Source organism: Drosophila takahashii, chromosome X, assembly GCF_030179915.1.
Source record: "Drosophila takahashii strain IR98-3 E-12201 chromosome X, DtakHiC1v2, whole genome shotgun sequence".
Classification (NCBI taxonomy): domain Eukaryota; kingdom Metazoa; phylum Arthropoda; class Insecta; order Diptera; family Drosophilidae; genus Drosophila; species Drosophila takahashii.
This window is the reverse complement of record NC_091683.1, coordinates 17,244,011-17,258,024: the sequence shown is the minus strand read 5'-3', so window position 1 is coordinate 17,258,024 and position 14,014 is coordinate 17,244,011. Positions and strand designations below refer to the sequence as shown.

The 14,014-nt window shown below is 37.0% G+C and overlaps 1 protein-coding gene across 9 annotated transcripts in view; it reads right to left on the bottom strand.

Annotated features, from left to right (window-relative positions):
• The window catches only part of mamo (maternal gene required for meiosis), a 147,504-nt gene that overhangs the window by 20,956 nt on the left and 112,534 nt on the right, over positions 1-14,014 (bottom strand). For 7 of the 9 annotated variants that reach the window (XM_070218732.1, XM_070218731.1, XM_070218733.1 and 4 more), the window contains one exon: positions 13,332-13,460. In XM_070218732.1, coding sequence (XP_070074833.1) covers positions 13,332-13,460 — 129 coding nt within the window. Of the gene's footprint in view, positions 1-138; positions 1,127-13,331; positions 13,461-14,014 lie in introns of all 9 variants that reach the window. The other 2 variants (XM_070218738.1, XM_070218737.1) reach the window with 2 other exon arrangements.

Below are 14,014 nucleotides of genomic sequence, written 5' to 3'. Positions count from 1 at the left end.
ATACGTGATTTTCAATAAATATTACGTATACGCACGGTAAGCTATTATAACCTCTAGTTAATTGGCAACACTGACTAGTAAAAAGCGGGACTTTTGATGGCATATGCTTTCGATCTTAGTACAAACTATTCGACTTACCGGTGTGCACGCGACAATGATCTTTCATGTGGTGGCGCAACTTAAACGCCTTGCCACAAAACTCACATTTAAATGGTCGATCACCTGTATGTACCGACAAATGCGTGATCAGTGATGTAACATCGGGAAAACTTTTAGCACAGAACTTACACATGACAACACTATTCGGATCACTGGACGCGGCGCCCAGCAGCGACGCTGACTGCGATTGTGCAGCGGCCGCCGCTGCCGCCGCCGCCGCCGCTGCGGCGGATGTGGATGGCGACAGGGAGCCGGTGGCGGTACCGCCAGCCCCGCAGCCTCCGCCACTGCTACCGCCGCCGCCGCTGCCGCTGCCGCTGCCGCCGCCTCCGCCGCTGCCGCCCGTTGCCGCTGCAGCCCCTGAGCCACCGCTTCCCGCTCCCAGCATCATTCCGCCGCCATTTCCGGCGGAAGTGGCCGAGCGGCGGTCGATCACCGACCCCTGGCCGCCCGCCTCCAGGCAGCTGGCCGTCAGACTCTGGAAGGTGCAGCCGGCGCTGGCCAGCGAGAGGGCCGCCTCCATGTCGATGCCAAAGGCGGCGGCCACCGCGGCCACCTGCTCCTGGGTGTCGCTGCCGGAAGTGGCCGCCATGGCGGCCGCGTTCATCTGGAAGGCGAATGGCGATGGCAGGCCGGCGGCGGCCATGTTGAGATCGCCCAGCAGGTGCGAGTGCAGGAGGGCCGTGGTCGCCGGCTCCCGGTACTCGAGCGTCTTCAGCGAGTGCGTCAGCAGATGGCGGGTGAGTTTCGACTGATTGGGGAAGGCCATGCGGCAGTAGATGCACGGAAACATGTGCAGGGGCGGCGGCGGGGGGCTGTGAGGGGGCTGCTGCTGCTGCTGCTGTTGCTGCTGATGCAGCAGAGCGGCTGCTGCGGCGGCTGCTGCGGCCGCTGAGCCACCGGACGCCCCAACGCCCACAGCGTGTGGTGGGGGCTGTTGCTGTTGGTGGGGCGATTCGGACGTTTCCTGGAACAGACACCAAACAAAAATCCAACATCAACTTCTTTACTTGCTTTTCTTTCGGTTTTTTTGGTTTTGGTTTTAGTTTTTTTTGGTTTGGTATTTTTTCAATATTTTTCGGTATTTTTTTAGTTTTGGATTTTTTTCAGTTTCAGTTTTTGCTGGCAATCGATTTGATTCTCTAGTTTTAGCATCGCCTCTCTTTTTTAGCTGGTCTTAAATTTTTGCTTTTCTTCGTTTTCTTTGTCTTTGGCAAAACTAGTATTTTTTTTTTTACTAACGGAAACCAAAAAAATAATCATAAAATTATTTGTTTACTTGGAGTGAGAGAGAGAGAGAGAGTAAGAGAGAGAGAGAGGTATATATAGGATGTTCCAAAACTAAGACAACGTAAATTATGCATTTAAAAAGAAGATAATCACAGAGTATTTACTTCGGCAACTTGCTCTCCTTACTTCGCTTTCGGTAAAAACAAATCGGGCGTTAGAACTCTAGTATTTAAGTTGTACATGAGAGTGGGAGAGAGAGGTAGAAGGAAAATTAGGAAAAAAACAAAATTACAAACTTTACAATTGTCAAGAAAAAACAAAAAAAAATATACAGAAAATTAAGGCAAGGAACTAAAAACTGAATCAATGAATCAATGTCATCAGAGAAGAAGAATGGAAAACTCGGGGGCCGGGGCCCTGCAACGCTCTCCTCCGGCTCTGCGCCTCTCCCTACTCCGCCAGATCTGGGTCTGGACCAATAGGCCTGGGGCCTATTACCAGGTCTTAGGACCAGGCCTGAACCTGGGCCGAGTGCTTCAAACGTGTCTCAAACCGTTGGATGGATGCCAAAAAAACAAGAGGGGGTTTCAGCATTTGACTTTCGTTGTGTATTTCGTTTGTTGTTTTTCATTTTCATTTTCATAGTTATTGCTTTACAAGAATTGCATTAACAAAGTTTCTGGTATTTTCTGGTATTTATTTCGTTTTTGGTATTTTTGGTATTTTTTGTTTTCAAGAAGTTGAATTTCGATTTTTGTTTGGGCGTTGTTCGAAAAACGTCGCATAATCGTACGTTAAGTATTGATAAAGCTTTTTCATTGCTTTCCTTTTTGATTTTGGTTTTACATTTAGCTTTTTGTGTTTTTTTTTTTTAAATATAGTTTTTGGTTGTGTAAACTTATTGTTAAAAATTGTTTTGTTTTGTGGTTTATTTTTTGCTTAAATTTGACGCTTTGACCAAGGTTTTGATCAATTTTGGAACGCGGTACGCTTTTTCGATTTTAAAGTTTAAATTTGGTAGAACAGTGATTTTTTTCGTACTTCAATTAGATTGTCAAATCATAAACAAAAACTTGGGGCTCGGGTTTATCCATTCCTGGCAACAAGATGGAGGTAAACATTTAACCAAACTTTAAATTAAAAAATAGCTTTTCACCACGCATACCTTGAATGCAACTTCCTTTTTATTTTCCTTTTCTTTATTTTTTTTATTGAGAAATTTTGAAAAACTGGAAAGGTATTTTTTGCCTGATTTGACAATTTTGCGCACGAAAAAAATCAATACAAATTATAATTGTAAAATCTGTACATAAATGTCCATAAATGCTTAAACAAAAAGAGTAAAATTTGGAATAAAAAACAAAACGAAAAAAAAACATACAAAATTTTGGGTTATTGGAGAAAACAAACTCGGGGGGCCAAATCGTGTTTTTTGTGTTTTACAAATTTCGTGTGGTTCAAAAGGTTCAATTTAAATCAAAACAAACAAAAAATGCAACTGTAATAAGTTAAATCAAATCAAATCAGTAGCTTCACTTAACTATTTTCAAGAAGTTTTTCCATATGCCGCACTCTTTTATTCGCATAGAACTCAAATGGTCGGATGTTACAGAAAAAAAACACAAAAATAAAAGGCACATTGACTCTAACGAATGGTTATACAAGTCATGGGAAATGTTCATTCAGCACAGCCATGTTCAAAAAACGCAGATCAACTTCTTGACAATGTCAATAATATCAAATCAAAATAAATGTTAAAAAACAATCAACATTTTTCTTTTTTTATTACATTTTTTCTCATATTTTTTCTTTTCAGATTCTTTTTTCATTATTTTTCTTCTTTAAATATTTTTTAATATATGGCACAACGAAAAACAAAAAAAAGTGCAACAAAAGGCAAGTAAGAGGGGGAAAATTGCAATGAAAATGAGGAAAAGTAAGGACGGAAAATGAAAACAAGTGAGAACGGAATTTCGGATGCGGATTCGAGGATCCATTTAGCCCTGAAGCTAAGAAATATGCGCACAAAGTACTATCTTTGTGGATGGACATAGGGAAACAATCGAGTATCGAGTTTCAAATTTCCGTATCTTAAACATAGGTGGCACAGTTGCAGTTGAGTCAAGTATCAGGTATCAGGTATTACATACATTAACTTAGGCGTACGCATATATATGTAGTACGTGTGGTATGTATAAATACCTAGAGAAAGAGATCTTCAGACTTATACGTATGGTATATGGTATGGTATCATCACAGGAGGCACAACATGTAGTTCAACAATTTGGGTAACCAAAAAAATCGACCAACAGAACAACCAAACACACACTCAAACACACATAAATCCTTTCGATATCCAATATTCGATATCCGATAGCCGATATGTCTTTACTTGAATAGAGCACACAACAGCGATAAATGATATGAAAGGAAACAGAGGCATATATTTATGTATACATACGAGTAGGTTTTGATATAGTAAACACAAAAATTTAACGACAGGGAGAAGAGAGACAGACAGAGCGATTTGATTATTAAATAGAAAGAGAAAGAGATATAGTAATAAATAGGGGTAGAAATCGAAGAAACCAGAAAAATCAAACGAAAGTACACAACATCAATTCCAAAATAGAGTGAGAAAAAGAGACAGACAATAAGAGCATAGAGCACAGTAGGTCACAAGAACACAAAATACATCTAAAAAATAATGTAAGAACACACACACACATTGATTATGTTAAAAGTCCATCAGCCAAATAAATAAAAAATTAATTAACTCAAATTTATACCTAAAATGGATCACATCAAAATCTAGATATTTTATTTAGCCTAAAAGTATGCTTCAAAAAGTATATTATTCTTTTCATTCGGAAATAATATCGGATAATTCGGAAAAAATATCCAAACAGATTTATGTGATCTCCAATTAATGTTGAATGGATAAAGTTAATAGGATAATTTTGTTTTCTTATCTAGGTTATTACTTTAATGAACACCTTCAGTTACTAAACTTGGTTATTTTCAATGGATTATGAAGATCTTGATAAGGTAACGAGAAACTTGAAAAAATGAAATTAAAACGTTTTTAAATTTTAAATTTGAAAACTTTGTGAAATATACATTTCATTTCATTTTTATATTCTCCGAGTATGATGATAATAATAAGTTATTTAACGACACACATATTAATAAATTTCTTACGATCAGTCCGATTAATCGGAACTGTCAACATATTGGAATATATATTTAAAAGGAAAACAATACACACATTGGCTAAGTAAAACACGCAGATTCACAAAACGGAAGTCATTAAATTCGAAATGAACAAAAACGACAACGAAAATGATAATGATAATGAAAATAATTGTTTATAGAGAGAAATGAAAGACATTTAGCTTATGGAAAAATAGAACACACACATTTACCATTTACATAAACGAACAACGAACGAACGATTTATGGTAAAAGCGTTCCACATTTAGATAATACATATATATCGTTGAAAAAATAGTATTATATAGTATGTTGGTCGAGTGTGAGTTTGTGGGTGTGTGTGAGAGTGGTATGTTGGTGTGTGTGAGTGTTTTAGTTCGATTTAGTTTTCTATAATTTGATTGAGATTTTGTTATTTTTCTTCTTTTTTTTTTGGTTGCATTTCTTGACTGTAATTTCTTTTCTTGTGGTTTTGTTTATATTTTCTTCTTTTTTTTTGCGATTATGTAGTTTAAAAAACACCAAAAGCGCTTTAGTACGATTCTTTGTTTGGTTGATAAATTAATGCATTTTATATATATATATATTTGAGGTATATATATCTTGGTTATCAATTGCACAACGTTCAGATCTGGACCCCTCTCTTGTTTCATTTGATGGAGAATTTGTGGTTTCTTTTATATTGCTGTTCCGTATTCGTTTTGATTAATATAATATTAAAAGCACAACACACAGTTTGACACATCGATAATATTGATATAGATAGAGACAGAGAGATAAAAAGAGCGAGATAGAGACACAATAAAGTGACGCACAGAGCGAGAGCGAGATAGAGAGTAAGTTTTAAGACAGAGATAACGAGTTAATAGCAAAATATTACATTTACAAGTTTGGTTTCGAGTGAAATCAACTAAAAAATGGGTTTTCATCTAGTTTGTAATGCAAAGAAAGGAAGAATATTCGATTTATTGGGTTCGGGATCGGGGAATCGTATATGCATATAAGTGGGTACGGTCCAAATTTTGTGCAGCGAATTTTGTTCTCATTTACAGTTTTTTAGTTTGTCAAATTTTGTTGGTTATTGGGGAACTTTATGTTCTATTTTCTCACAAAGCGCAAAATTAAAAATTAATAATTTTATTTTATTTATTTTTTGATTTCTTTGTCCAAAATGTTTGGAGGGTGTATGGTTTTTAATGGATTTTTATAAAACATGCATTATTTACATAAATATAAATAATTCTACCAAATGATTGGTTTGGGTGTGCGTTAGGGTGAGTGAATGGGTAATCTTAAAGCTAATTAATAAATAGAAGATTAATACAAGTTACTGTTGTTGCAATTGTTTATAATAAATAATATAACCTATTCAAGACTACCAACTCCCCGAAGAATTCAGCGGCTACCAGGAGTTTTCCCTTAAATTTAAATGGGTTCTCTTTCAGCTTAAAGGGAGATTACTCGACCGATGCGCCAGTAACTTACATCCACTGATGTTGCGTGATTTCTGCCGGCAAAAGACAGCCAAACAGGCCAGCAAATAAACAAACTTTCCATTAGCCAAATTGCAGTTTTGGCCTCTCCCGCTCTAGCCAGCGGATTATTGAATAACCCCAGTGCAGGGTCCACCAAATCTGGGTCACCACAAGCAAAACTGCCAAAAAAAAAAAACACACACACAGAAAAAAACAACAAAAATCAAAAAAAAATCGAAATACAAAATGAGAAGGGGAATTGGGAAAATGGCCAAGAAATAACGCCGTGAGTCGATGAACCGCTTTGATTCGGGAGACGAGTTCAACGAGCCTACGCCTAATGGAGTGATTATCTGGTCCTCCGAGCCGCTTCCTTTCGAACTTCCCCGAACATTCCCAAAAGCGCCAGACGCACTCCACATCTGGCTCCTGCTATTGCCACACTGCAGTTAATGTCCTGCGACATGCACTGGGAGAAAATACACTGAATAAATACTAATAAATTCTATACTAAAAAATGGCTTCGATTCTTATTCACTGCATACCTTTAGGTGTTTTTGTAGGTGATTCTAAAACTGTCATATATTTTTCCTACTTAATTATGATTTATTTGCCGTGAACTACCAATGAACTGGAGGTCAAAGGCTATTTCCCGAAATAAAAATCACAATTGTTAATTTTCTATAGACTTTCACTGCCTACTTGTAGGCGCCTTTGTAAGTGGTTAACCAATGACTGAAGGTCAAAGCAAAAACCTCTTCTTCGAGTGCAGTCATCAACGTATCCACCTCCTTTTCTTGGTCGTCTTGAGGCCCGCCTTCGTCATCATCGTCGTCATAGTCGTGTCGTCGCCGCAATAATAATCAAATATCGATCGATGTGCGTCTGGTTTCGGTTCGGTTGCCCCTTTTGGATTGCTTATTTTTCTACGAAATATTTTCGACGGTCGTCGGCCTTTTCTTGTTCATTTTGATGCCGTTTTGCGGGGCTTTAAGCCCCTCCTCAACTTCAACCTCCAACCGCCACGCAGCCCCTCACATGTTAATAAAAGCAAATTTTTAATGAAAACTCTCTTGGGTCTGCCTTGCCTTTTTATGTTGCATGAGAGCCGCACACAAACACAAACAAAAACAAAAACATACACATATATATATATATGTTTGTTTGCATTTGGTGCGCTTAATTATTTTCCTTTTTTGAAGGTCCCTTTCATTGCAATCAAAAAATAGACGCAATAGATGACGCATATAACGCATCTGGCAAATATTGCGGAAGCTCATAGAAGTTGGGCTGCTGGCGGAAGCGACTATTTCAAATATTCCCCAACGCTCCTCTTTTTTCGTAATATTTTTGCACAAATTATTATGTATTGTTATAATTTCTTTTTTTGTTATTTCGCATTTTTTGTGAGTCCCCTTTTTATTGTATTTTTGGGAAGGGGCAGGAGGCGCACGTTTGCATTGATATATATCTTTAGGTATGGCGTTTTTGCAACCCCACACATTTATATATATTTTTGCTTGCATTTGGTGTCTTTATATTTTTTATATTTTCATTTGAGGGAAATGCACGGAAGTGGCAATCTCTGCTCTTTTCGCAGATTTTTTTGCAATAAAAAAATATATAAATAATAGATGTGTGTGGGAACACGAAAACAAACAGCGGGAATGAGACTGGGAACCCGATGACGAACCCACTGCCAACGAGAGACAAAAGTCAGACCTCAAAGAGTTCGCATTGGAAGTTCAAGAGCAACTGGGAAGGGGAAATGGAAGGGGAAGTGGAAGTGGAAGTGGTGACCCCGTCGCGCAGTCTATTGGAAATCTCCTGGCAACCTGGCAACCTATGGCATTTCTTTATTAAAACTCATCAAATGTTGGTGACCTGAACTAAACCCATTGTTCTCTATTTTGTCATACCTTTTAAATCCTTGAACATTTTTGATTAGATTTTAAAAATGTTTAAAAAGTAATTATTATTACAAATGAAAGATATTTGCCCATAAAATATTATTTTAATTATTATTGCTTATTAAAAAAAATCCTAAACTTTAATAAATATTTTTTAAATACATTTAAACTAAATATTATATAGCTATAGGCTTGAATCGTTTAAATTTGGTTCTAAAATTGTAAGCATGTTACCTTTAAGGCTGTTGGAATTTTCATCATTGAATAGGCTTAAAGTCGCCGGGGCTATTAGCAGTTTTGTAGCTTCATTCCCCCTTGTTTAAGCCGAAATAAAAACCGGGTATACCGGCGAAGGGGCGTGGCTGGGTGGTGGGATGTGGGTGGCGGGCTTCCACCAAAAAGCACTTGAAAAACTTTGCAATCAACGCAACGCGGGGCATCGAGCGCTGATTACAATGCCCCGACAGAGAAGTCGCCGTCGCAGTTGCAGCGCAAAATGTGCAATGTGCGTGAGGGGGTGGGGCGGAAAAGGGGCGAAAAGGGGGCGGGGCTGCTGCCCCCCACACAATGCAATATATTTTCGCTTTGGCATTTGTTGCGTTTTGGCAGCGTTTTTTTGTTGTTGACTCTTATTTTTTTGTTTATTTGTTTGGATTTCCGCTGCCTCACAAAAATCCTTTTTTTTGCGGTTTTTTTTGTGCACTGCATGATTGACAGTTGCCAGGCATTGATGGAGGCTTAGAGTGGCGGTGGGCGGGGCTCTCAGCCCCTCAGCCCCCGCCTGCAATACCTAAATGCATTCAGTCAAAAGTTGTGCGAAAGCCTCCGAATAAAAATATTAAAAAATATATGTACATCCCCCAATGCAAAAATAAACAAATCCATGGGCCTGCGAGCAACAGTGGCAGTGAAAATAATAGATCGCCAGACTTTAAGACTTCTAAAAATTTATCAAATTTTAGAAATTTCTGTAAAGATTTATTCTGAAATTATTTTATCAGAAAAAATAATTTCAATATTAATAAGAATTAAAAACATTTTTGGAAAGTGTAAAGGCCGCTTAAAAAACCCTCATTGAAATATTTTCAATTTTTTCTGCCCAGCACTCCTAACATAAAACAATATTTAAAATTCAAATTATGATTTCAGTAACCAAAAATAAATTAAAGAAACATTTTTAGCATTCTCCTCGGCACTCCTAATATTTTTCCCCTGCTTGTCCAGGCGTTCATATTACGCATACGCAATGTAGACGGCAAACATACAACGCAAATGCTGACAGGGGCTGCGGGGAAGGGGTTGGCCCGAAAGGGGCTCGAAAAAGGGGGGACGACTCATAAAATGCAAGCACAGCAGCGACAGTTGAGAGGGCCAGCCTAAAGGTATGCTATGAAAAAATTGCATAAGAGCAGCAGCTCGAAAAACGAGAGGCAAAAAAAGAACGCATTTGTTTCAAAATTAAATACTCATGTGTATGTGTGTGTTCTTGTGTGTGTGTAGAAAAGAAAGCAAAAAGGAAAAGAAAAAGAAAGCAAAAGTTGTTGGTTTTGTGCGTTGATTTTTGTTTTGGTTTTGTTTTGCTGCAGCTCCCCTCGTTATAATCATTTCGCCGCCCCTTCCCTTTCCTTCGCAGGGAAGTCGAAAAAGCCGAAGAAAGGGGGCCAGGAGACAGGAGAAAGGAGTGCAGGGCAGGGCACAAAAAAAAAGAAAGTGTAAAAGCAAAAGTATTTATTATGCGGCAATGGCTTGGAGAGGCCTACAAGAGGCCTGCAAAACATCAGAGTCAACGAATTGCAGTGGTGTGTGTGCACCCAAAGTTGCATATCTACATACTACCCTTTTACAAAATTTCATTTTCATATTTTTGAAGGTAAATGTGGTTATTTCTTATAATAATTACGCATTATAAAAAAATAACAATAAAAATAATTTAAATATAATATTTTACCAAACGCTTTTAAACTGATTATAAATTAAAAAAATGTTTACATGTTCTATAAATGGCTTGATTTGCCTTTAAAAAGTATTAATTTTAAGTCAAAATATTTAAAAAAATATTTTTTATGACAAATCTAGTTATGGAAATGGAATGGAAATGGAAAAATATAGGTATAAAATTTAAAGTATAATATTTTTTTTGGTTCATTTTTAAAAAAGATATTAAAATTTGTTCCGTGCAACACATAACCGTTCCCCACACAGATACTCTCGCACACATACACCAGTGCAATCGGCGTCAACGTCCGCAGACTCGAGGCGCCTGCCACTTTTTTGTTGCCTCCTTTTGGGCTTTCTTCTTCCCAAGCTTTCTTTTTTAGATAAATTTTTATTTGAATTTATGCATGTGCGTCTCCCCGAAAGAAGGGGCCCAGAAAAAGGTGGAGAGGGAGGGGAGAAATCGCTGGAGATGCATATACACATATAATGAACACCATGTAATGCTCCAGACTTCCGAAAAAGTTTTCGGTTGTGTTCATTGGGAAAGGCTATCGAAAAGAGGACCCTTTGTTTAACATTTTGGATTTAAATGAACATTTTTTAAGACGTGCATAAAAATAGAATAAACAATGTGTATTCCAAAATCGAATTAAAATTGTGCTCATTAATAAAATAAAATATTTATTCATACTTTTAGAAGTTAATTTTGTTCCCCTTGAAATCGTCTTTATAATTTTTATAATCCTTTAAACTGCTTTGTTTGAGGTTTTTAAGTTGTATATAAATATAATAAGTATATTTAAAATTTAAATAATAATTTCAGTTAGCATTAAATTATATCTATATACTCCCTAAATATTTATAAAATCACTATAATGATTAACAGTTAAGTTAAACAAATATAAAAAAATATATGTATATTCAAAATTAAAATTATAATTTTGGTCACCAAAAAAGTTTTTCTTTCTACTCATTAAAGATAATTTGTGTGCCTCCCTTAAATCCTTATAATCGAAGAACTACCATTTTTATTCATCGCGAGTCCGTAACCTTTTAGCAAGTCAACACTGTGAGACTTGCATTTTAATTTTCGAGCGTTTTTTTAGGCGCTTTCGGATTTTTGACAACATTTCCGCTGGCTTGGCCCATCTGGGGCCTGTCATCCAGCTTCTGCCACCCCGAATTTCCCCCTTAAACTCGTCAAGCGTTGCAACAAAGTGCGTTATGCATATATACACTTTTTTTTGCGTTTTTTTTCTGGTTTTTTCCACTGCACTGAAGTAGGAAAAGCGGGCAGAAGAGCTAGGAAACATAAGAAAAACGACAGTGGCTACTCGTGTTCCTTTTGCTTTTGCTTTCATTCTCCTATATATATTTTTTTCCCACATTTTCCGCGTTTATCCCTGTTGACGAAAATTTTTGCGCTTAAAAAGAATGAGACGGAGGCGGAGGAGAATGTAATGTGAAAAATATTTGCCGGAAGCTAAATGTTTTGCAAGGCGAGTAGGTACAGTTGTGCTCGCCGTGCGCCCAAAAAGTATGCATTACATTCATTTTGAATGCGAGCCAAAATTAGTGGAGACAACCGCCACCGCCGCCGCCAGAATGCCTTGTTCGCACTGGCTGGGTAAAAAATAAATTGAATATCGAGCCACATTTCTTCTTGCCTTTTTTTTTTGATTTTTTTGTTTACTCCCTTTGTTTGTCCTGTTGCAACATGCGACAATTTTTCTTATTGTTTGATTTGAATATTTGATTTGGTTTTTATTTTATTTATATAGCAGTCTCAAATAATAAATGTGCGGACATGGAAAGGCTGGCGAGCGAGTCCGAGTGAAAAAAGGGACCAGTGTACACACTGCGTATACTCTATTTGTATATTAATTAAACCTCTGGGGTGAAATTAAATAAGTGTGACTTATAAATAATTTAAAGATTATTTGGAATATCATTTAAAAAAAGAGCTTTACGTTTAAAAAGTTTTCAATAAATCAATATGAATATTTCCTCCAGACTTTTGACTTCAAAAATCACATTTTTTCTGCCTTGCTTATAGAACATATTACCGAAAACCTAATGATAGGGAATCCCCGAACGTCATTTTGTCGAGAAGGCCTGGACAATGCCAGCTCCCTTGACAGCCATATTGAAAATTATAGTGTCGTAAACATGCAACTGCAACAACAGCAACAGCATTGGTGGCAAATAAAAAATTAAATTAAAATAGAAGGAAATTCCGGGGGGTGGGTTGGGGGAGAGTAGGGCGAAAGAAGGACCTCGAACAGAACATGGCCAGTAAATAAATAATACAAACACAAAAAAAATCCAGGGGTACAAAATTGCAAACGGAAATTGCCAACAATGTGTGGCAAGTGAAAAGGGGAAGTGGCCCACAAAACGAAGCGATAAAAAGTCAACTACCATCGAAATAAAACCAAAATAAAACAAAATTCTATCAACTGTGCGAAAACTTATGGCATAGGGTGTTTTAGGTGTGTGTGTGTGTGTGTGGGAAATTTACAGAGAGATATTTACACATAGATATACGACAACAACAACATAGATTACATACACATAGATTGGATTAACTAACAAAATTACACAGACACTTATCGATAGACATTGAGAGAGAGATAGAGAGAGTGTGTGAAAGAGTTAGCTAGCTAGAGGTAGAAAGAGACAGATAAGGAGAGAGAGAGAGAGCGCTACACATTAAACAAAATATATATTTACTATATAGAGCTAGGAAACTGAACAACTAACATTTGATATTTGGTTTTTTCTGCAATTACTTTTAAGGTTTTTTGGTTTTGGATTTTTTTTAACTGAATAGAAAAAAGAAAAACTTTACTTTCTTAGGTTGGGAAAAACTTGATATGTATATATAGGGCATAGATATAGATGGTTAAGATATATATATATATTTATATAGATATATATGTATGGGTATATATATGTATAAAAAATTCATAGACAAAGAACACGACGAAGAGCAAAAATATATGTTGAGTTTTGGTTTTGATTTTGTTTTCTTTTTGCATTTGTTTTTGGATTTTGTATTTTGTTTTTGGTAATTGAATATATAATAATATGGCATTTAGATTGTATATATAAGAACAGACAGAGAGAGAGAGAGCAATACTTAAAATAGAGATATACATATAGAAATGGAGTCGGATCGAGCCAGATAGGGAGATCAGATATGTAGATCTTATTTTGCGAGACGCGTCTCGGAATTGAATATTTTTTTTCATTTTTCATTAACCTATCGAAGCAGCAAAAGCATTCACTGAAAGGGATCTCCTGGGACTGGAGTTTCTTTTCGAATTTTGGCAGGGGTTCTTCTCGAATCGGGGAGTTCAGGGGCGGGGTCAGGGTCAAGAGTAGCTGAGAATCGCAGACTTACCGACTCGTGGGAGGCGCGGTAGTCAAGGTCGCCGCCCAGGCCGCCGCCAGCTGATGCCGAACGCTGTTGCATGTGTCTACTGTGACTGCTGTTGTCGTCCTCGCTGCATTCGATCTCCTTCTTGAGGCTCTGCGGATGGAAGAGGTGGCATTACCAAAGGATCACTTGGTGGGTCTTTTAAAAGCATAGCTATCTAAGTATAGGAGACGAGAGGGGAACTTCAGTTGGGCAAAGCGAAGTTAAAAATAAAAATGAAATAATAATAAATAAGTAAAATATAAATGTGATAAAAAATAATACAAAAAAATAATAATAAAAATATAAATAATAATACAAAAATAAATTTCAACTATTTTATTATTTTAGTTAAGTTGTAAAGGTTGTTTAATCCTTATCTTTTCGATACGATTTTTTCAATCAATTCTTTTTGATACTGGCAATATTGAGCTCATTGCCAAGACTTGTATTTTGACCAGAAAAAATAATGGTTTGGTTCTCTTGATTCATGCGCGGATCCAGGGGTGTGGAAAAATATACGAATTTTGCTATTCTAAAAGTATGCAAACAAAAATCCCCAGTTTCCAAAAAAAAAACTGTTTTTGGTCGACACATCGGAAATATTGATCCAAATATGAAATGTCATACCTTTCTGAACTCGTTATTAAATTTCCAATCGATTGACA